Genomic DNA, 23,852 nt, shown 5'->3' on the forward strand with positions numbered 1-23,852 from the left:
TTTTATTTTTAAATATGTAAAACCAATAACCAATCAATAAGATATTTTCTTATCGGTTTTGATTAGTCGATTTTTGGTCCTTAACGGTTTGATTTTTGGTTTTTGATCCTTAACGGTTTGATTTTCGGTTTAACCAATAAGAAAATACTTATAAAATAAAATTAGTAACAACTAACATAAAAAAAATGAAATCTTAATTACCGCCAAAACCTACGTAATGCATTTTAGTTTACAAAAATCTTCAAATTTTAATTGAATGTTAGTTAGGAAAAAAATTAAATCCTAATTGTTGAAAACTATAAATGCTTCAAGTTTTTTATTATGATAATAGTCGAACTTTATATTGTACCTTTGTTGTCCTGAATAGATTAATATTTTGTGAATCACTGAATTATAAATTAGTGGTGCATATAATCTATATACATACACATATCTATCTATCTCTATAGAGAGAGAAAAATAGATAGAGAGAGACAGACAGCCAAATAGACAGAGAGATAAAGAAAGAGAGAGAGGGGGAAGGGGGGAGATTTAAATATATAATATAATTAGGGATAAAACAATAGCTTAGCATATCATTACTAAATTATCGGTTTAACCAATAGTCCAATAAACTAAAATCGATATCGAACCATTTACCCAATAAATTTTTTTATAAAACCAATAAAAAATCATTAACCCAATAACCCAATACTACTAACCCAATAATATTTTTATCGGTTCAATTTATCAATCAGTTCGATTTTTACACAGACCTAGTACATATTACCCCTACAAATGGGAGATCTATCTCAAATTAGTAGTTTCAATTAAAAGTTTATGTACTTAAAAGTATTTTTCAAATTTAATACTAACTTTTATATTATCTGAACATGTAAATCGTCGAGTGTCAAACTCCTTTTAAACATGTTCGTATGTCACTCTTCCAAAATTTATTTAAGCTCTTTCAGACTTTTAACACATTTCTTTTGTCAGTATTTGAAAGCATAGGTAATTTAAATCATATATATCAAGACTAGCATCAATTTCATTCGAGTCATTTTTGTAATACAATTTTTCTGTTCTTTACATCACCAAACCATAATGAAAGTCTGATAAACCCAACAACAGAAAAATGAACACATAAACTAACACATCTCAACCACTAGTAAATTTGGTAACAGCCTTAGTACCCTCAGAGACAGCATGCTTAGCCAATTCACCAGGAAGCACCAACCGAACAGCAGTTTGAATCTCCCGAGAAGTGATAGTTGGCTTCTTGTTGATCCTAGCAAGCCTAGACGATTCCTGAGCAAGCTTCTCGAATATGTCATTGATAAAACTGTTCATTATACCCATAGCTTTGCTTGATATTCCAATATCTGGATGAACTTGCTTCAACACCTTGAAGATGTAGATCTTGTATGTCTCTATCGACTTCTTTGCCCTCTTCTTCTTCTTGTCTGCAGCACCACCAGCATCCTTTGGGAGCTTCTTCCCAGCCTTTGATTTCTCAGCTGCGGCAGAAGCCGGCTTCTTCTCTGTGGGTTTTTTCTCTGCTGCCTTTGGTGCCATTGAAGAGGGAATTTTGGGGGGAAGTTTTGAGTCTGAATTTGTGAATTTGTGTGGAGTGAAAGGGAAGAAGAGAATACTTATATTATAGAGTTTGGAGGTAGATGTTGATTGGTTACTTTTGGATGACGCGGATCATGAGCTTGAACCGTAGGATGATATAGTTGATCAACGATGTAAAAGGAAGGATGAATTAGATTACTTTCTTCTTATTTTTGGGTCATAAATTACACTACTTGACTTCTTTTATGCCCAAAAAGGTATTCTATAGCACTTTTTAAAACAAACTAGTATTCGTATGCATGTGATGCGTGGTCAATATTAAATGAATTAATTATAGAAATATTATCTTATTGTTTTTATGTAATAAAAAATTTATTCAACATTGTTCACAATTTGAAATTAATAATTTATGCAATCCGAATAACTATTAAAATATTAAACATAATATCATTAATTACATAAAACTTAAAAATTTCTTTTCGAAAGTTAGTATCCGCGTGTAAATAATATTATATTGTAATATAATTATTCGAGAATATTAGATAATATTGTGATCTATATTGATTTATTTTGTAAAAAAAATCATATAATTACAAAAGAAAATGTATATTTAACATAATTATTATTAGTTAAGTAACATAATTATAATTACAAAGAACTAATGAAAAATATGTTTTAGAGTTATGCACATGAGGCTTCTCTATAAAATTTTAACCTGAAGTTTAAATTCTTTTGTATTAGATATTTTAATTTGCACCCTTTTATCAAAAGGAAGAAAGGAGTTTTCCTTCTTTTTTCTTGTCTTAATAGATTTTTCTTTCAAGATAAATTTTGTATTTCTTTGCACGATCTTAGTCATAGTATATTTTTTATAAATTTAAAATATTTTTTCGTCAAGGCAAATATTTTGAGCAAAGTCTCAATAACAGTCAATTTTCCCTCTCTCATATTTTTTTATTACCATATTTTCAACAATTAACTTATAGCATTATCTAAAGACCTAACCTGTTTGCACGATTTCACAATGTTCACTTATTCTCTTATGATAATGGACCAACAAATATTAATGAATCTTATTGTATATTATTTTTTTGAATAAATGGTTTAATCCTTTATACGTTTGAATATTCACTCTTCAACCCTATCATAGTTTCTCAATTTACTCAATTTGAATGAATATAAATATTAATCACTATCGAAACTGAATTTCCTCCCATCTTAGAACATTCAACTAATACTTTATCCCTCATGTTCATCAGTACAATAAGATATTAATCTTATTCGTCTTTATCTTTATATTGTACAAAGTATATCAAAATAATTATTGCACCAAAAGATCTACAATATTCTAAAATTGGAGTTACAATATAAATTAAAATATGATTGAACTCATTACCTGTCTATATCAACTAAAACAAAAAAAAATAAGAAAGTTTGTAGCATAATGTTTATAAATAACAAATGATAAATGACTTTTACTTTCACATTAGTACAATATGCTACGTAAAAGTACAATAATATTTGCAGTAAAAATTTAAATATAATAAATTTGAAAAATCAATATTCAGAAGTATTTGATTTATTGAATTATAGCATTGTCCATTGAGCATCGGCCACGAGATATTCACCCAAATTTGATCTTCGATATATAGCTTTTGAGATAGTAATTCTTGTGTCGGATAAATTTCATAGATAGTTATACAACTATCATTTTCTTACTAATGTCACTTAACTATCATTCCTAATACAATATCACAAAACTTTTAATATACTATTAAAATCACACAATTTAATTTATAAATTAATTGTTAATCATAACATGTATAAATATATTATAGACAAATCAAGTGTTAATCATAATATATAGAAATATAATGGATTAATAATTTAGCATCGTGGTTATTAATTTTTGAAATCATATTATTATCTCACTAAAATCTAAAGCAACAATATTTGGAATGCAAGAAAATCAACTAACTAATAACAATATTAGTTTCTTCATATTTAATGTATACCTTGAAAATTTTTATGTTATTGCTAAAATTCTCATTTCACATTTTGACCAAGATAAATTTTTATAAGTCTTTAAAAATATATGACATATTAAAAGATCACTAACTTAAATTCTCAAAGAGTACAAATTAAATAAACCTTTTTTTATAAAACATAAAGTACATGATATACCGGCTCATAAAATTTTCACCAAACACGTAAAAAATAAAATGAACATGCAACATAACCTGTATATTTAGTTGACTTTATAAATCAAGAAAAATCTATTCTAAAGCAATACTTACAGTAAATTGAGATTCTACTGATTATCATGACAGGATAAGTTGTGGCAGAAATCACTTGCACAATTCATCTTCTCCAACATGTTATGGCAGAAATTAATTAGCTTTTACTAAATGTAGTCTTCTGATATAGTGGTAAATTGTTATGATATTAGAACTTCTAGATTAATTGCAGTTGGTAGAATATTTTTTTCCATATATATCTATATAATTGTTAATTGATTATTCATTTTCTATTTATATTTCTCAATCAATTTTGTCATGCTTCCTTAATTGACATACATTGAATGAAATCATAAATACTTTTTGTCATATAAATATTCATTTTATGGTAATACTTCAATCGCATATATTCTAATTTATTAGTAACTCACACCTACATTTCATCATATAAAAATTATTATAAATTTTTATTAACATTTTTATTATCAAGAAATATTTATTCCTAATTCATTTTATTGACCTGCACGTTTAAATTTTTATATAAGATAATTTAATATTTTTAAATTAATTTTTTTCATCAAAACGAAGTATCTTTTTCAAATTTGATTATTTTAAAATTCAAAATTATTCTTACAGACATATATAAGGTTATATAATTGGTCAATTAAAGAATAATTTTGTAAGGCAAAATTTTATTTGACTTCAAATATTAATTAGGACTATGTAATTTTAATAGTTATTTTTTATAAACATTATGCAATCTTCTCTGTGTTGTAATATTCATTTAAAAAAAATTAATATTTATTTATTTTCAATATACCCCCCTTTTAAATTCAAGACTACCATTTATTCATTTCATAATATAGAATGATAGTGTAAGTACTCATTGATAGTTATTCTTAATTATGAAAATCCTTTCATTAAATATGAATGCATATTGTTTTAAATATAGATTACCTAAAATATATCGAATGAAAATTCTTCCAATAAATATGAATGCATATTGTTTAAATAAAATTTCTTGAAATATATTGAAATAAATTTCTTTCATTTTGTAGTCCAAAGTTACCATTTGAGTGATCACATCTTTTTCATAATATTTTTAGTTTTGGAATAACTCTTTGATTATTATATATTTTTTTTCATATATAAGTTGTTTGATTCCTAATTGGTTATTCTCTTAGTTAATATTTCTTGATTTAGTCAATTGTAATCAAATCACACGTGTTCTTTTTTTATGTAGGATTGTTACTTAAATAAATTATATACACATTTTGAGTGATGACATCTTTTTCATCAATTTTTTAATTTTGGAAGGACACATTTGTCATAATAATCTTTTTGATATAAGTTACTTGATTATTAATTAGTTATTCTCTAATTGATTTTGTTTTTGTAATATTTTCTTGATTTACTAAATTTTAGTGAAATCACAAATATTTTTTAAATAATATATTATTTAAATTAATTGTGTATATTTTTTGAGGGATAACATCATTTTCATAATATATTTTTTATTTTGAAATGACTTTTTGATTATTATAATCTTATTCATATAAGTTACATAATTACTATTTACTAATTGATTTTATTGTTTTGACATTAGAACTTTTAAATTAATTGCAGTTGGTACAATATTTTTTTCCATATATATGTATATAATTGTTAATTGGTTATTCATTTTCTATTTATATTTCTCAATCAAATTTTTTCATGTTTCCTTAATTGACTTACATTTAATAAAATAATAAATACTTTTTGTCATATAAATATTCATTTTATGGTAATACTTCAATTGCATATATTCTAATTTATTAGTAACTCACACCTACATTTCATCATATAAAAATTATTATAAATTTTTATTAATGTTTTTATTATTATAAATTTTTATTTCTAATTCATTTTATTGACCTGCACGTTTAAAGTTTTATACAAGATAATTTAATATTTTAAATTAATTTTTATTCATCAAAACGAAGTATCTTTTCAAAGTTTGATTATTTTAAAATCCGAAATTATTCTTATAGGCATATATAAGGTTATATACTTGGTCGATTAAAGAATAACTTTGTAAGGCAAAGTTTTATTTGACTTCAAATATTAATTAGGACTATGTAATTTTAGTAGTTATTTTCGATAAACATTATGCTATCTTTTTTGCGTAGTAATATTCATTTCAATTTTTTTTAATATTTATTTATTTTCAATCTACCCCCTTCTAAATTCAAGACTATCACTTATTCATTTCCTAATATAGAATGATAGTGTAATTACTCATTGATAGCTATTCTTAATTATGAAAATCCTTTCATTAAATATGAATGCATATTGTTTTAAATATAGATTACATAAATATATCGAATGAAAATTCATCCAATAAATATGAATGCATATCTTTTAAATAAAATTACTTGAAATAAATTTCTTTCATTTTGTAGTCTAAAGTTACCATTGGAGTGATTACATTTTTTTCATAATATTTTTTAATTTTGGAATAACTCTCTGATTATTATATTTTTATTCCATATAAGTTGTTTGATTACTGATTGGTTATTTTGTTAATTGATATATTTTGATACTTTCTTGATTTAGTCAATTGTAATCAAATCTTAAATGCTCTTTTTTTATATATATATAATATTGTTATTTAAATTAATTATATACACATTTTGAGTGATGATATATTTTTATAATATTTTAAATTTTGGAAGCACTCATTTTTCAATCTTTTTTTATATAAGTTACTTGATTATTAATTAGTTATTCTCTAATTGATTTGTTTGAAATACTTTCTTGATTTATTAAATTGTAGTGAACTCATACACAACAACAACAAAAAACCCAATGTATTTCCACAGCGTGGGGTCTGGGGAGGGTAAGATGTACGTAGTCCATACCGCTACCTCCGAAGAAGTAGATAGGCTGTTTCCGATAGACCCCCGGCTCAAGATAAAGGATGTAGTGAACTCATAAATGTTTTTTAAATAAATAATATTTTTAAATTAATTGTGTATTTTTTTAGGAATAACATCTTTTTCACAATATTTTTTTTTATTTTAAAATGAATTTTTGATTATTATAATCTTATTCATATAAGTTACATGATTACCATTTACTAATTGATTTTTTGTAATATTTTCTTGATTTACTCAATTGTAGTAAAATCATAAATATTTACTTTTTATAATATTATTATTTATGTTGTTTAAATTAATTGTTCACATATTTTAAGGAATGACATTTCTATTGATTTTTTTTTATTTGGAAATGACTTTTTGGTCATAATAATTTTTTTCATATAAGTTGCTTGATTACTAATTGGTTATTCACCAAAATAATCACCAAAATAAATTTTGTTGCAAACAAAATAGATTCTTGTTGCCAAAATATCAAATAACTAGTTCAATATGCCACTTGGCTTAATTTTAGCCTAACTTCTTTGTTTTATTATGTATATAGATAATCACCAAAATAAATTGTGTTGCCAACAAAATAGATTCTTGTTGCCAAAATACCAAATGGCTAGTTCTCAATATGCCACTTGGCTTAATTTTAGCCCAACTTCTTTGTTTTATTATATATATAGATAGCGCAAGTTTGAAAACTTTCCAAGAAGTAGCCAGTCGGATATACTATTTTCGCTTTATAGTCATTTCCTAATTTGGGTCATTTTGGCATATGTTATCTATATACAATACTGATACAGTCTGTATACAATACTGATATAGTATTCAACTTGGGTAATTCGGCCCTTTTAAAAATATTTCAATTTCTTTTTTGTTATAAATTTTTAACTGATCAAATATTTTGTTTTTTTATTGTTTAGAAATAGTAATTAAATTATATAAAAATGATATAATTGTTAAATAAAATATATCTCTATATAAGATATATGTATAGAAATTGTATAGTTCTATCAAATATGTATATGTATAAAATATATATAAAAAATATATAGAAAGTGTATGAAAATTATATAATTGTTGTATAAAACGTGTACAAAAAAATGTATAGTTATTGTATAAATTGTGTATCAAAACTGTATAATTTTTGCTTAGAATATTTATATGTATAAGATTTGTATAGAAGGTGTGTAGAAATGGTATAGAATAAGCCAGTAAATTGAAATTACTAGAAAGTGGAATTAAAATTCTATGGTCATTTTCATGAAAATAGTTTAATTTGAAGTGTCGTTTATGTCCTTTTTCCTTTTTTTTTGGGTGGTGAGGGGGGGGGGGGGGGGGGGTCATAACAAGTGAACTAGATTAGGTTTTTTGGGTCATGAACTATTTTTTTTTTTGGTTAATGATAAATGAATTAGATTACTTTTTTTAGTCATAAGTTAGATTACTTTTTGGGGGGTTATAAATTAGAGTACTTTTATTGGTCATGAGTTAAATTACCTTTGGAGGGGTCATAAATTAGAGTACTTTTTCGGTAAAATTATATAAAAAATACAAATTTAAGAGGTATAAATATATAAAATCTCTTACTCTTAAACTATTTCACAAAATTCCAAATTTTTTCTTTTCCTCTTAATACATGCTATTAAATAAGGAAGTAACATATTTGCATTTATTTTAGGAGAGTACATCATGAGAGAGAATCTCTTAAATATCTAAAATAAACCGAATTAAAAAAATTTCATCAAATCTTATCATTTGCAATTAGAGCCGTCAAAATGGGTTTGTCCCTTGAGGACGACCCAACCCAACCCGCTATTAGTGTTGGGTTGGGTTACGATTTTTGAGCCCATTTAAAACTGAGGCTTATAAGCCCAGCCTAAGTCAGCCCGTTGGTCCTTGAGGCTTGACTGAGGCTAGGGATGTGCAAAACTGATAAAAATGTGATTGATTTATTTTTATTGGGTTATTGGGTTAACGGTTTTTAATGGTTTTATAAAACAATATTGGATTATTGGTTCAGTTTGATTTTTTCTTATTGGGTTATTCGGTAAATCGATAACTCAATAAGAATATGTATGTATGTATGTGTATATATATATATATATATATATATATATATATATATATATATATATATTCTCTTAATTTCTCTTTAATTTCTACAAACTAATAAATCTGTTATTTCAATTATACAAACTCTTAATTTCTCCTAACAACATTTAGTCCAAACCTGAAGATTCTTGTAAATTAAAACACATCATGTAGAATTTTCGGTTGCAACTAAGATTCAATTTTTTTCATGTTAGTTACTACTATTTTTATTTTATGAGTATTTTCTTATCGGTTAAACCGAACCGTTAAGGACTAAAAACTGATAAATCAAAAATCGATAAAAAATATCTTATTGGTTTAACATATTTAAAAACCGAACCGAACTGATCAATGCACACTCCTAACTGAGGTTAGGCTGGGTCGGCCCGTGGGCCAAAATACTATTTAATTTAAATTAAAAATATATGAATATTGTGAAAGAAAAAATAATAATTAAGAATAGTAGTTATTAAATAAGTTTAATATCCTACATAATATTGAACTTATTAAGTGTTAAATCTTAATTATCAAGTATAGATGTTTCATTTGTAATTGTTATTCAATTTAAAATTAAAATTAAAAGAGAATTGTAACCATAAAAATTTAAAATATAAATAGTGATTACTCAATAAATTTTACCTAGTATCTTACACAATCTTTTACTCATTTGGCATTAAATGGCTAATACCAAAATTTCTAATCATAAATATAAAAATTGCATTCATCATGAAATGTTCAAACACTTGTTCAGCTACTCGAAATCAATTGCACAACATTATCCAAATTTAAAGCGATAATATTTTTAAGTGAATTTTAAATATTATTAATTTTTTATATATAACTTTTTGATATTGTTTAACTTATTAAATTTACATATGAATTTAGATGAATGTTGATGTTAATTAAGATAATTTAATCAATGTATTCAAATGTGCTTGACAATGTATTGGTGTTGAAAATATTATAAATCATCTTACAATTATGTACTTTATATAATAATATGTTAGAAGTGCGAATGGATTGTCATACGTATTAGTTCAAATATAGATTGCAAAAAAAAATCTAAGAAAAAAAAAGCTATAAAAATAAAGGGCTAGCCCGCCCCAATCCCTAACCCTATTAGGGTTGGGTTGGGTCGTACATTTTAAGGCCCTTTAAAGTGAAGGGCTAGCCCATCAAATGTTTGGACCCGTGAGGCTTGGTCTGGGTTGGGTTGGGCCAATCCATTTTGACAGCTCTATTTGCAATTTACAATTTGGTTCAATTTTTTTGCGTCTCTATTAATTTTTATTTCATTAAAATTTTGAAAGTTTTATTGTATTATTACATGTTGACAAGCATTCATATTCTTTTGAAGAATCTTCATACTTTATAAGCTAAAAAATCTCTATTAATTTGGCGATCATACATATATTTTTGGTTAATGCACTTGATACATGTATAATTTTGTTAATTTCTTAATTCATTTTCATACTATAGACGGTGATACATATGAATGATACATTTACTGTCAGTATGTAGGTGATAGATATAAGTGATACGCTTGTTGTCACAATACTGGTAATACATATGACAGATACTTTTTGATTATGATTCATTTTTTTATTCATTTATAAATGTTTGATACACTTAACATATGTTTGACATATGTAAATTATTTATTTTTGTGTGAGATTAAATTTGAATTGGTATTGAGTAATTTTTACCAGATGTATCATTATGATATATCTGGGATCAGATGTATTTATGCCATGATTTGCGCTTAATTTACTCCGCATAATTTACTCCCCGTAATAATTGAAAATCAGTTACTTCTTTATTTAACTAACCACTCAGTTATAAATGTATCACAGTGCATATGTATCAAAGCTAAAGATATATATCACAAAAACTAAAATTCGAGATATCTAGTAATTTATTAAAGTTATGGTAAAAGTGTTACAATCCATTAAAGATATGAAATTTATGTAAGTTACCCTATTTTTTTTTTTGGTCATAACAAATGAATTAGATTTTGTTTTTTTTTTATGGGTCATAACAAATGAATTTGATGAGGAAATTACATTGGATGGCTCTCACAGGTGGCTTTGTTTTTGTGTCCTCCATAAGAAAAGCCTTTAAAGACTAACCTTTTTTTTATGTATTGAATAAATATTTTTTTGTCCCTTTACACCTCAAATATTTTTATACTTTTCCATTTACTGAGCTTCTATTTCTTCTTCTTCTTCTTCTTCTTCTCTTTTTTATTTTTTCTTGATTTTTATTTTTTATTTTTTATTTTTTCTCTGTTTTTAATTTTAATTCATTTTTCTCAAACTTTATTTTCTTTTATTTTTTATTTTTTATTTTCTTTTAATTCATTTGTCTCAACTTTTATTTTTCTTTTATTTTTTTGTTTTCTATTTTTTTTCATGTTTTTCAAACTTTATTTTTATTTTTTTCTTTTACTTTTTTTGTTCTTCTATTTTTTCTCAATCTTTTTTTTTCTCAACTTCTATTGTTTTTTTGCTAATGAATAGAGAAAAGGACAATCCGCAAAGAGTATCTTCGTTCTTTGACATCAAAGCAAACTTAAGGGCGTGAGCTATTGTTTGAAGTCCTCTGGGATAAGTTTTGCCTTTAAGATAAGAATTATGAAATAACTCATAAATTAAGACACAATGTGATATTGTTAACTCTTGCTCGTGGAACGTCACTTGTTGTTTGAAAATTTCTAGGCTAAGTCTTGACTTTAAGGCAAGAATTTTAAAACATCTCATAAATTATTTTTTTAAAGTCCCTCGACTAAGTCTTATAAAACATCTCATAAATCTATATACAATGTGATAGTATCAACTCTTACCTATGGGGCATAACTTGTTGTTTGAAAGTCCTTGGTTATGTCTTTCCTTTAAGGAAAGAGTTATTGAACATCTCATTAATCAAGAAACAATGTGAAAGTGTCAACTCTTGTCCATGGGGCGTCACTTGTTATTTGAAAGGTTTTGGGCTAAGTCTCACCTCTAAAAATGACCTTCTGAACCCCTGTACTATGTCGGTTTTGTAAGTTGGATACTTCTACTTTCATGTTTGTCATCTGTCCTCTTGAACCCATCAAAAGGCAACATTTTGCACCCTTTGACCGTTGACCTTGCCTATGTGGCGTTGAAATGGTGACTAGGACAAAGAGAGTGTAGCCACTCGCCTGGGGTGCAAGTGGGGGTCAATTTTCGGCCAATTTTATGTTAAAATAATTTTAAAAAATAAAAATAATATTAAAATTTAAAAAAAAAATAAAAAGGGTCCTTTTTTTCCTCCATCTTTTTAAGTTTAAAATTTTAAAAATAATTTTAAATTATTTTTATTTATTTTTTTAAATAAAAAGGGTCCTTTTTTCCATCCATTTTTTTTAATTTTAAAATATTTTTTAAAATTTAAAAATAATTTTAAAATATTTTTAAAAAATTTAAAATAATTTAAATTTTTTTAAAAAAATAAAAATATTTTTCCCTCCCCCCCCCCCCCCCCCCCCCTTTCCCCCCCCCCCCCCCCCACACCGTACCCAGCACTATCCCACCCTAGCCCCATCCCCACCCCCCCACACCTCACCAACCCTGTCCAGCCCCTTCCCACCCCACTCAGCCCCCACACCCCTCGCAGCCCTATCCCCACCCCACCCCAACCCCCATACCCCACCCCAACACTCTTCCAGCCCCCTTCCTCCATGTTCACTTTTTATTTTTTATTTTAATTTTTCCTCTCAATTCAATTTTTTTCATTTTTTAATTAAAATTTAAATTTCAAATCTTTTTATTTTTTGGGGGACTAAAATTAAAATTTAAATTGAAAGTGAATGATAGTGAATATTGAAAAAAATTAGTCAATTTCGCTTGAAAAAAATTAAACTTTTTGTGAATTTGTTAAAAATATTCAAATTTAAAAATAAAAAATTTATTATGTTTGTATATATGAATTTATAGTTAAAAATATAAATTAGTTGGAGAAAAATTTTAATTATTTGGAATGAATTTGATGTTTAATTTTTGAGCAAAAATAAAAACATGATTATTCAAATTTTTCTACAATTTATAAATTTTTCTTATTTAATTAAATTAATTAATATTTAATTTGTTATGTAGTATTTTAGAAATGACTTAGAATTTAATGTAATATTATTATTATTATTATTATTTTTTAAATGACGTGGCAGCTGACGTGGGGGAGAGTGTGTTACACTCACCAAAAAAGGGGTTTAAAATGTTGTTTTTTAGTGGGTTCAGGGGTCCAGATGACAAACATGTAAGTAAAAGTGACTAACTTACAAAACCGACATAGTATAGGGGTCCAAAAAGTCATTTTGCGGCAAAAGTTATAGAACATCTCATAAATCAAGATACAATGTGGCAGTATCAACTCTTACCCTTGGGCGTAACTTGTTGTTTGAAAGTTTTTGGGTTAAGTCTTGCTTCTAAGGCAAGAGTTATAGAATATCTCACAAATCTAGACACAATATTGTGATGTCAACTCTGGGCCATGGGACATAACTTCTTGTAATTTAAAAGTTCTTAGGCTAAGTCTTGCCTCTAAGACAAGAGTCATTATTTTTAAAATGTTTAATCAAGAGTCTCGCCTTTAATTCAACTATTTAAATTATTTTTTAATGTTTAAAATGAAATCAAATACATACTTAATTCTCTATTTAGATGTAGATCTACGATTTTTAAATTTAGGAAATACTCGTAGGATCCATTTGATCATTGTATTTTGAAAATGAGTATTTTTGAAGTTTAAAGCTATAAAAATTGAAAATTTGTAGAGTTTTATGAAAATAAAAAAATTATTTTTTTAAAAATAAATTAAAAGTACAAAAAGTGAATTTAAAAATAGTGAACACCTTTTGAGGTGTTTTTCAAAATTCAAAAACAGTGAAAAAGTATTTTGAAATATTTATGGCCAAATAAATATTTTGAAATAAAGTAAAAAAGTATTATGAAATACTGTGAATAATATTTATGGCCGAACGCCTACTTAGTTTACTTTAAATTTCAAGCATTGCATCTGATTCATTTATTTGTCTTGATATTTTTATGCTCTATTAAATATTAAAAATAATAATTTAATAAATTATTTTTATTTATTATTTTTATTTCAATTTAACATATACTTTGCTTTTATCACACTAATTTCATTCAATTTTTATTATATTAAGAAAAAAATAAAATTAGAAATTAATTAATTTCTTTAATTTCTAAATTAATCGATAGTTCATACTCACATTAGTTATGTTCCGAATTAAAGTGAAGCAACTGCAAAAAGTAATTACATTAAATTTCAGATTAATTTAAAGGAAGAAAGAAAAGTGCATGGTATTGAATATTACCTTTTGAAAAAAGCTTCTATGATAAGGGTGACAATTGATGACCATTTGAAGACAAAAATTGAGTTCATATTCTTACACATACACACGATGTTTTTATTGTTCCAATGTGTTGTTTTCATGTGTTCGTTACAATTTAGTATAACTTGAATGACTTTTCAAAAATTTAATATAATCTTTGCTTGTAATACTAACTGATTGAAATTGGATTATGTTGTTAAATTACAAAATCATTGAATAACATTTTTACTCGTGTTCGTCATTCAACTCATGATTTTTTTTTAAAAAATTATATAACAAACCTCTACAGAAACAATAAGCATTATTGATTAGACCAAAAAGAAAAGTGAAAAATAGTAACTTAAGTGCATATATTATTAACGTTTAATAATGACATGAATGAAATTTATTTTTTAAAATTATTAATTATAATAAAATTTTAATATCTATTTATACAATTAAAAATAATAGAGAGCGATAGTTTTATAGATATATTTTAATATAAGTAATAAAAATAATTGATAAAAAATAGAGGTATAGTTATAATAAATTCCTAAAAGATCATCCATTTATATTGTCATTAAATTATAATTTAGAAATAACAATTACTAACAAAACTAGTTTATCTATATAGACAATTAAGAATAATAGATAAGTAAAACTTAAATATACATATATACTTACTACATGTAATACAACAACAACAACTAACCCAGTGTATTCCCACCAAGTGGGGTTTGGGAGGGTAGAGTGTACGCAGTTCATACCGCTACCTCCAGAGAAGTAGAGAGGCTGTTTTCGATAGACCCTCGGCTCAAGATAAAGAAAAGTAGATCAAAGCATAATTTAATAAGAAGCAAGATGGATGGCATAACATGACAAAGAATAAGACACATAAAAATAGAAGTCGGAGCAATAAGAAATAAAATAAATAAGCGCAATAGGAGAAAGAGACCCACGCCCGCCTGACCGGGCTTCTATCTTTGGACCCAATCCTAGGTTTACTAGCCCGACTCAATCTGAGCTCTTCTAACTACTTACTAAAACCACGCACACAACCTAGTCTTCTACCCTTATCCGTGACCTCCACACCTTCCTATCTAGGGTCATGTCCTCAATAAGCAGAAGCTGCTCTATATCATGTCTAATCACTTCCCTCCAGTACTTCTTCGGCCTACCTCTCTTTCTTCTGAAGCCATCTAACGCTAACCTCTCGCACCTACGAACTAGGGCATTCGTGCCCCTCCTCATCACATGCCTAAACCATCTCAACTTTCCTTCGCGCATCTTATCCTCCAACAAAGCCACTCCGACCTTCTCCCGAACGGTCACATTCCTGACTCTATCCACTCTGATAAGTCCATACATCCAACGCAACATTTTTATTTTCGCTACCTTCATTTTTTGAATGGGGAAGTTCTTGACTGGCCAACACTCTGCTCCATATAGCATAGCAAGACGGACTGTCACTCTGTAGAATTTACCTTTAAGCTTTAGTGGCACCTTCTTGTCACACAACACTCCTGAGGTGAGCCTCTATTTCATCCAACCAGCTCCAATACGGTTAGAGACATCCTCATCAATCTAGCCATTCCTCTGAATTATAGACCCAAGATACATAAAACTATCCCTCTTTCGGATCTCCTGGGAATCCAACCTTACCACGACATCATCCTCCTGCCTTACCTCACGAAACTTACATTCCATATATTCCGTCTTGGACCTACTCAACCTAAACCCCTTATATTCAAGGGTTTGCCTCCAAACCTCCAATTTTTCATTCACACCCGCCCGCGTCTCAACAATCAACACTACATCATCAGCGAACAACATACACCACGGTACCTCCCCTTGAATACTCCGTGTCAACACGTCTATCACCAATGCAAACAGAAATGGACTAAGAGTCGAGCCCTGGTGCAACCCTGCCTCGATCGAAAAATGCTCTGAGTCTCCTTTTGCCGTTCTCACCCGAGTCTTTCCTCCGTCGTACATGTCCTTAATAACTCTGATGTACGCCACCGGGACCCCTTTGGCCTCTAAACATCTCCATAGAACCTCCCTCGAAACTTTGTCATAAGCCTTCTCCAAGTCGATAAACACCATATGCAAATCCTTCTTCCTTTCCCTATACTGCTCCACCAATCTCCTCACCAGGTGGATTTCCTCTGTCGTCGAGCAACCAGGCATAAAACCAAACTGGTTCTCCGAAATGGGCACGATCCTCCTCAATCTCAGCTCAACTAACCTCTCCCAAATCTTCATAGTATGACTCAACAGCTTGATACCTCTATAGTTAGTGCAACTCTGGATGTTTCCCTTATTTTTATATAATGGAATCATCGTACTCTACCTCCAAGCCGCCGACATCATTGCCGTCTTGAAAATACCGTTAAACAAATCAGTCAACCACCTTAAACCAACCTTACCTATAAACTTCCAAAAATCCACTGGAATCTCATTGGGCCCCGTCGCCTTTCCCTTTCACATTCTACAAATAGCTTATCTGACTTTCTCCACCCTAAAATGCCTACAATAACTGAAATCATGTCTCACCTCTGAGCGTTCCAGCTCTTCTAACTCGATGCCTCTATCCTCCTCCTCGTTCAAAAGCCTATGGAAATACTCCTGCAGCCATCTCCTCTTAATGTGGACATCTTCCACCAAAACAATACCATCCTCTCCTTTAATGCACTTCACTTGGTCTAAGTCCCGACCCTTCCTCTCCTAGCCTTCGCAAGCCGATATAACTTTTTTTCCCCGCCTTTCGCATCTAACCCCGCATACAAGCTCTCAAATGTTACAGTCTTAGCTGCCGTGACTGCAAGCTTAGCTTTCTTTCTAGCAACTTTATAGGCTTCCCTATTCACCCGCTTCTCCTCTGCATCATTACTCTCAATCAACTTAACAAGCCCTCTTCTTAGTCTCCACCTTCTTCTTAACTTCTTCATTCCACCACCAGTCCCCCTTATGTCGGCCTGCCTGACCCCTCGAAACACCTAAAAATTCTCTAGCAGCTTTCGTGATGCAACTAGCAACCCTATCCCATATAGTCTCCACGTCCCCCCTGCACCTCCATACCCCCAAACCTGCTACATTCTCCTCAATCTCTAATGCACTACCTGGTGTCAAGCCACCCCACCTAATTTTAGGCCGATCCTCTTCGGCCCTTTTCTTCTTTCCCTTCTTGATAATCAAGTCCATCACTAGAAGTCTGTGCTGGGTCGAAAGATGCTCACTCGAAATGACTTTACAGTCCCTATAAAGAGCCCCATCCTCCTTCCTAAGCAACAGAAAGTCGATCTGAGTCTTAGCTATCGCGCTTCGAAAGGTAGTTAGGTGATCCTTTTTCTTCGGGAAGCTCGAATTCACCACCACCAACCCAAAGGCCCTAGCAAAATCCAACAAAACAGCTCCCTCGTCATCCCTATCGTCGAATCCAAAACCTCCATGTACATTGTCATAAACTCTAGGCAAAACCCCAAAGTGCCTATTGAAGTCCCCTACTATGACAGTCTTCTTTGAACTAGGCACGCCTCTCACCACCTCATCCAAAACAACCTAAAATCTCATTTTCTCCTCCTCAGCCAAGCCCACCTGCGGAGCATAAACACAACACACATGCAGCGAAACCCCCCAACGACCAGAGTAATCATCATCAGCCTATCACTAACCTTCTTAACCTCCACCACCTGCTCTCTAAGCTCCTCATCCACTAAGATCCCCACTCCATTCCGACGCATATTGCACCCAGAGTACCACAGCTTATACCTATCCACATCCCTAGCCTTAGTCCCTACCCACTTAGTCTCCTGCACACATGCAATGTTGATCTTCCTCCTCTTAAGAACCTTAACCAGCTCTATGAACTTACCCTGAAGGGTTCCTATATTCCACGACCCTACCCACAATGTATCTACTCTCGCCTCTTGCCTACTTCTACCATCCCTCACCATACCAGCCCTAACACTCGACCTAAATCCTCCACCCCCCCCTGCCCTTCCCTCCTCACCCCCACCCAAAACCGACCCCAACCCCAACCCCCTCAAACATGACCCTATACCACCATCAACCCCTACCTCCACCACTTAAGAACCAAAAGCCAATCCCTAAACCGATAGACCATAAAACAAAAATCAATAAAAGGCAGGCATGAAACTAAAAAAGCAGTAGGGAAGCAGGGATCGCACACAGATAAAACTATCTGGCCTAGCAAAAGGACACAACTCTAATCACAAAAAACAGCAGTGCAAACGAGAACGGTAAATAAGGCGGTAAATAATAACTAGTAAAAGTATGTAAATAATAAAGGTTAGATGTCACTGGGGTAATCTCGTGTGCTGATGGTACCGTTAATTCTGGCTTTGAAGTTGGTTGCTGAAAATACAGTTGCCGGAAAAATTTCGTCGGAGCTTCGCTGGCTCTAGCTGTCGCTAGAGCGTATCCTGGGCATTACCAGATCTGTGTTCTGGTGCTCGTTGCCGCAGTCGATCCGGCGGAAACCCTTGTCCCGCCGGTGAAATTAGTGGCTAAAATTGCAAAGAAGGGAAAGGGAGAGAGAAATAATTCGAGAGAGATGGAGAGAGAGGGAGGAGAGGGAGAGAGCTTAAGGGAGAGAAACAAAACAAAGGTACCCTTTCCTGTCACCGACGCCGGCACCGGCCGATCAGTCGAAGAAGAAGACCGTTGGTTGTGAAGAGAGAGAGAGCGTATGAGAGAGAGCAGACTTGTCCTAATTTTTTTTTACTTACTACATGTAATATTTAAATAATAAAATAAAAGATAGCATTAGATTTTGTAATAAGTTCATAAAATTATTCTACTTATAATGTTAATAAACTAAAACAAAAATCTATAAATACCTAGAATAAAATAATAAAATTATTACATATAATATAAAAAGATATTATAAAGATGGAGAATTGAAAATATCAAAGTTAAAATCGACATCGCACAAAATAAAGAGAAATAATATCTATGTCCAAAATAGAAATTTATTCAAATGAAAAATTAAGAATATTTATATTCTTAGAATAGTAGGGATCAATTTGGGAAAAACCAATGTCTTGATATTTCAAGAGACAAATAGAAAAATTAACTAATAGAGAAGACCAGATAACTAATAATCTAGGTAAAAATTAACTAATAGAGAAGACCATATAACATGATAGCCTAGGTAAAAATATAATGTATGCATTAAGATGTATAGCGGTATACAAATAACATGTTTCTCTGTTTTTGTAAGTTAAAGATCTTTTGCCCTTGTTAATGATCCTAATTACAAGTTTGTCCTTGATCGTCCTCAACTCTACTTTCTATATAGTAGAAATATTTTTGACCGAGTAAAAGGGTATATATGAGACTATACCAATTCTTAAGGGGTCAATTTGACATTTTCCTTAAACTTTGATCGCTTTCATTTTTTTTTAATTCTAGAGAATCTCTAAACACAAACGTTTTTCCGGTCGGCAATTGGAGACGACAGTGAGTTTTAATTTCTGCCTTTCTTTGTTCTAATTTGTGCGGTGCAATCCAGAGTCAATTAAATTTTTCCTTGGATTAAATTTTTTGGTTGTCTTTAAATACTTTAAGTTGCTAATTACTATAAATTTTGGAATATATAAATTTTATCCCAAGGAATAACTTAAGAAAGCTTCAGTGTCTGAATTCACTCACAAGCACAGTTTAGAAGTTTGAATTTTGAAAATTGTGGCACATAATGTGAGACATACAGGGAGTACAAATTAAGACTTTGATTTCACGTATCTTCCTGAGCCGAGGGTCTATTGGGGTAGGGGTAAGGTTTGCTACTCTCTATCTTCCGGTCGGCTATTGGAGAGGACACTGAGTTTTTTATTGCTGCAATTGTTTTATTATTTTGAAACTTCTTTTACTTTCTTCGTTACAATCGATAGTTAAATAAGTTTTTGTTTGATTGGAATTTCTTTATATGCCTCTTGAATATGTTAAAGTTGTTAATTATTATGATTTATAGGGGTTCTTTTTATGTAGTTTTTTAAATATAGAAATTTTAGTTTCTAAAACTTAAGGCTTTAGTGTCTGAATTCACAGTTTAGAAGTTTGAATTTTGAATTTTTAGCGACATAAATTGAAACAGAGAGAGTAATAATTAAGGGTTTGATTTCATGTATATGTACATGTTAGATTAGCGTTCTCTCTTTGATAATGTTTTGAATTTTTGAATGGATGGAACTTATGATTTGCTTTTGTATTGAAGGGGAAAAGTTGAAAAATGGATGTGCTTATCAGACATGTAGCACTAACAAATTGACAATTTCTTCTCTTTTTTTTTTAAAATTTCGTTTGGAGTTTGAGTTTATTGAAATAATTAGGTGATTTCAAAAGGTTTGGTGGCAAATGGAGTAGAAAACTGGACTTTTAATGCATGTTTATGCGTTTTTATTGAAGGATATATTCAATTGAACTGGTACCTCTCTCCAGAGGCGTAGTTAGGTGTTGGCAGAGAGTTCACTGGAATCCCCTTCGCCTAAAAATCATATTGTGCAACTAGGGCAAAAGTGAACTTTTTTTGTTATATATAAGCTGTTGAGTCCCTTGATATGAGCGAAGATTCTAGTGTAGTGGCAACGGGAGTTCAAAAATTGCTTTAGGCCACAAATTCAAATTGTAGGTGTGGCATTCTAATTGAATTCCCTTGTATGTATTCTTGTCCATGCCTGTGCCTCTCGCCCAACATTTTGTGCATCTAATTACTTCCTTTTTGTTGTGCATTGTGCTGCCTACTTTCTCAAGCTTTTCTTTTTTATTAATGTATATACAAATACACAGTACAAAAAGATAGAGAATGCAACAATGCGAATGAAGAGAAGAGGTTGATTGATTTCCAAGTTTCAGAAGGTTTTTTTTTTTAAAAAAAACAATAAATAAGTCGGAAACATATTGTGTTTTGTGTAGGGATTTTCCTTTTCCCCTTTTTGCATATCTTGTCATCTTTCACTTAATCAATTTATAGTAGTTTACAGTCAATTCCCTGTCTTAGAGGTAGTGGTATGGACTGCGTACACTCTACCCTCCCCAGACCCCACTAGGTGGGAATATACTGGGTTTGTTGTTGTTGTTGTATTAAATTAAAGTTATAGCTGATTGACGTGTAGTGTCGAAATTTCAGAAGCATGGTTAGTTAGTGTGTTTGCCGCCTCTGTTCTGTACATGTATTGGCATTTTAGGTATTATAGAGGGTCCAATCTATGCCTTTTTCAATTATTTTTCTCTTGTGAGGTTCTGATTTATCCCTGCTTTAATGTATCTTTTTATCTATAGGTATTTCAATGGATCACTTCTATCAAGTTAATCACACCAGTGCCCTAAATCATCCAAAAGACGGCCTCCCTAGTACCCAGTCGTCTAATGATGCACTTAGGCAGATGGGATCTGAAGGGAAAACGAGAGCAGTTCATGAAGAAATGAAGAGAGTGAGCAGACTTCCACCAAGCAGTGCATATGCCACTCATCGGATGCGCGTCCTAAACAAAATTCTGCAACTTCTGTCAATTCAGGTACATGGTGCATACATCCAAACCTTCCCAGCCCTGCCCACCCCACCCCATACACTCACAAAGAAAAAGGGGTTAAGTGGATTGTGTTGAGGTGGGGTCGGGGAGCATATGCATGTTTAGGATATATGGTCATTGTGACATCTATCTCGTGTTTTAGGATATATGGTCATTGTGATATCTTTCTCGTGTTTTAAAGTTGTTATAGTTTAGTGTTGTACAAATTAGTAGCTATGGGAAAAGGAGACTTGTGCAAACATCTTATTTGAGCACACCTTATATCTTGCTTGGGTTCTCATTTCGGCAATGCTACATTATCCAGGGTTAAATTCACTGATTACGGCCTACTCTTCTTTATCCTAACGGTCTGAAGAATTTGATATATGATCTTCAACATGACTTAATAGTGACTTCTATTGCTATCCTATAGATTTATTAGCAACAAATACCTAGAGGGCTGAGTTTCTCTAGGTGGGGAGAGTGACTTGTCATTTACCTTAAAGTGCTCCATGCATAGGTGTCACCTAATGTTGTAACACTGTTAGCATTTGACATTTTGTATAGTTTTGGGTATATTCAAGGAATAACAAGAGATATTTCCTGTATGAGTTCTGCTCTAGATCAGTTAAAAAAGGGCAGCCCGGTGCACTAAAGCTCCGCTATGCGTAGGGTTCGGGAAAGGGCTCCACCACAAGGGTGTATTTTACACAGCCTTACCTTGCATTTCTGCCAGAGGCTATTTCCAAGGCTTGGACCCGTGACCTCTTGGTCACATGGAAGCAACTTTACCGGTTACTCCAAGGCTCCCCTTCAAAGTTACAAGCTCGATTTTGTGTGTTCAAAAGAGTTGTATGAGTTTTGTTGCCTCCACAGATTAATATTAGTTCATGCATGAGGGAAAGTAAATTTTCCCTGAGAAAATACTTTTCCAGAAAAAAATCCTGAAAAATTATGGTTTTTGCCTCGTATACTGTAAATTTAGAAGTCCTCATGATCCTTTGAAACAGATTGGCGTATTACTGTTTTCCTCTTCCTTCAACATGCCAGGAAAGAATATAACCCTTTCATCTCCTATCAGAAAAGAATAGTTCAGTTGAAATTCATACCACACACAACTTGTATATCTTCTTGTGGCTGTTTTTCCCTCTCCCTCGTGAAAGTTTTGGCACATTGTCTTATGGTAGTCAGTCTAATCAACCAATTGTTTGGTGATAATACAATGCCAGGCTATTTGTTTATAGGGTAATTGTTGGAGAAACTGTGATAGAATTGTTCTGATGTTTGCTGGTCTTTCATGCTTTGTTTCACCATCATGATTAGTATAAGAGCAAGTTTTTTTATAGGAGGGAGAAGCAATATATTTCTACAGTCGCTTGACTACTTGCTAGTGGACGTTGTATTGTTTATAAGCGTATCATAGATTTCTGTTGGCTTTGTTTTAATTGTTAAGCATATGAAATGGGTTTTTTATGTTTTCATCATCTCACATTTTATGCAGAGAACCACTTCACAGGATGAAGAGTTGGAATTACTGTTTTCTGGACTCTCTCTTGGATGATAAGAAGCAAAAGTCATATTCTAGTGGTAGTTTATCAGGTTATGCAGTGGATCATTTATGTTGCTTGCTTCATCTTGGGCTTCAGTTGCATCTTTGCAAACCTTTTATTTTTGATGTAGCGATGTTATTCTAATTGTTAACTAAATTATACTTGTTACATAATAGGTCTATACTTACACTTGTTATCTCAATTATCTAGTGCATAATCTAGCTAGTTCGCCATCAACATCAGTTGATTTTACCTTGAACTCTTACCCGGAACCTTGGCACTACTGTATTGCTGAATTTGTTTATTGAGCTCCTTAGCTTGTCCAGATTTGCAAATTGAATTGAAAACTTGAGCTCCTTATCTAGTTGATTGGTGGTTGATAAGCTGCTTCGTGTACCATTACACAGGAAAAAGATGGTGTAAGTGGCATGCATACAGTTTCTCATGAAAGTTCTGAAATTTAATTAGGTGTTTTCTGGTTGAAGATGGTCCACAGATATAAAAGGGATGGAGAAATATTTTTTTCTCTGATTAAATGCTCGAGCTTGATTAGTGTTTCCTTCCTTTGTGCATTCTCTCTATACTGGAAAATGCATTGTCATTGGCCCCATATTTCTATCTTC

At 30.8% G+C, this 23,852-nt stretch overlaps 3 protein-coding genes across 4 annotated transcripts; 1 reads left to right on the forward strand and 2 right to left on the reverse strand.

Moving 5' to 3' along the window:
• Window positions 1-1,005: 1,005 nt before the first annotated feature.
• Window positions 1,006-1,619, reverse strand: LOC107863783 (histone H2B.2). Its single transcript, XM_016709919.2, has one exon. It carries the CDS (start codon window positions 1,552-1,554, stop codon window positions 1,138-1,140), a length of 417 nt encoding a protein of 138 aa, XP_016565405.1. The 5' UTR covers window positions 1,555-1,619; the 3' UTR covers window positions 1,006-1,137.
• A 12,443-nt stretch (window positions 1,620-14,062) lies between these two features.
• On the reverse strand, window positions 14,063-17,890 carry LOC124896666. Its single transcript, XM_047408323.1, has 7 exons — window positions 17,745-17,890; window positions 17,135-17,574; window positions 16,952-17,028; window positions 16,704-16,874; window positions 15,915-16,229; window positions 15,326-15,542; window positions 14,063-14,076 (listed from the first exon to the last, which is right to left on the reverse strand). Exons 1-7 carry the CDS (start codon window positions 17,888-17,890, stop codon window positions 14,063-14,065), a joined length of 1,380 nt encoding a protein of 459 aa, XP_047264279.1.
• Window positions 17,891-19,503: 1,613 nt separating this feature from the next.
• Window positions 19,504-23,554, forward strand: LOC107863782. Of its 2 annotated transcripts, none has more exons than XM_016709917.2 (3): window positions 19,504-19,631; window positions 21,450-21,685; window positions 23,181-23,554. In XM_016709917.2, the coding sequence occupies exons 2-3, from the start codon at window positions 21,458-21,460 to the stop codon at window positions 23,238-23,240; spliced, it is 288 nt and encodes a 95-aa protein (XP_016565403.1). In that variant the 5' UTR covers window positions 19,504-19,631; window positions 21,450-21,457; the 3' UTR covers window positions 23,241-23,554. The 2 variants fall into 2 exon arrangements, with proteins under 2 accessions (XP_016565403.1, XP_016565404.1); XM_016709918.2 differs by having other exon boundaries at window positions 19,615-19,944.
• The last annotated feature ends 298 nt before the right edge of the window (window positions 23,555-23,852 follow it).

Source organism: Capsicum annuum, chromosome 3, assembly GCF_002878395.1.
Source record: "Capsicum annuum cultivar UCD-10X-F1 chromosome 3, UCD10Xv1.1, whole genome shotgun sequence".
Taxonomy (NCBI): domain Eukaryota; kingdom Viridiplantae; phylum Streptophyta; class Magnoliopsida; order Solanales; family Solanaceae; genus Capsicum; species Capsicum annuum.

Excerpts from the sequence above, each read along its gene's own strand:
- LOC124896666 (XM_047408323.1), bottom strand. The coding sequence starts at position 17,890 with ATGCGTCGGAATGGAGTGGGGATCTTAGTGGATGAGGAGCTTAGAGAG. Across the intron at positions 16,230-16,703 it reads AAGAGCTGGAACGCTCAGAG|GCTTATGACAAAGTTTCGAG; the intron begins GTGAGACATGAT and ends GACTTGGAGAAG. Across the intron at positions 15,543-15,914 it reads GTGTGAATGAAAAATTGGAG|GTAGCGAAAATAAAAATGTT; the intron begins GTTTGGAGGCAA and ends CAAAAAATGAAG.
- LOC107863782 (XM_016709917.2), top strand. The coding sequence starts at position 21,458 with ATGGATCACTTCTATCAAGTTAATCACACCAGTGCCCTAAATCATCCA. Across the intron at positions 21,686-23,180 it reads TGCAACTTCTGTCAATTCAG|AGAACCACTTCACAGGATGA; the intron begins GTACATGGTGCA and ends CATTTTATGCAG.
- LOC107863783 (XM_016709919.2), bottom strand. The coding sequence starts at position 1,554 with ATGGCACCAAAGGCAGCAGAGAAAAAACCCACAGAGAAGAAGCCGGCT.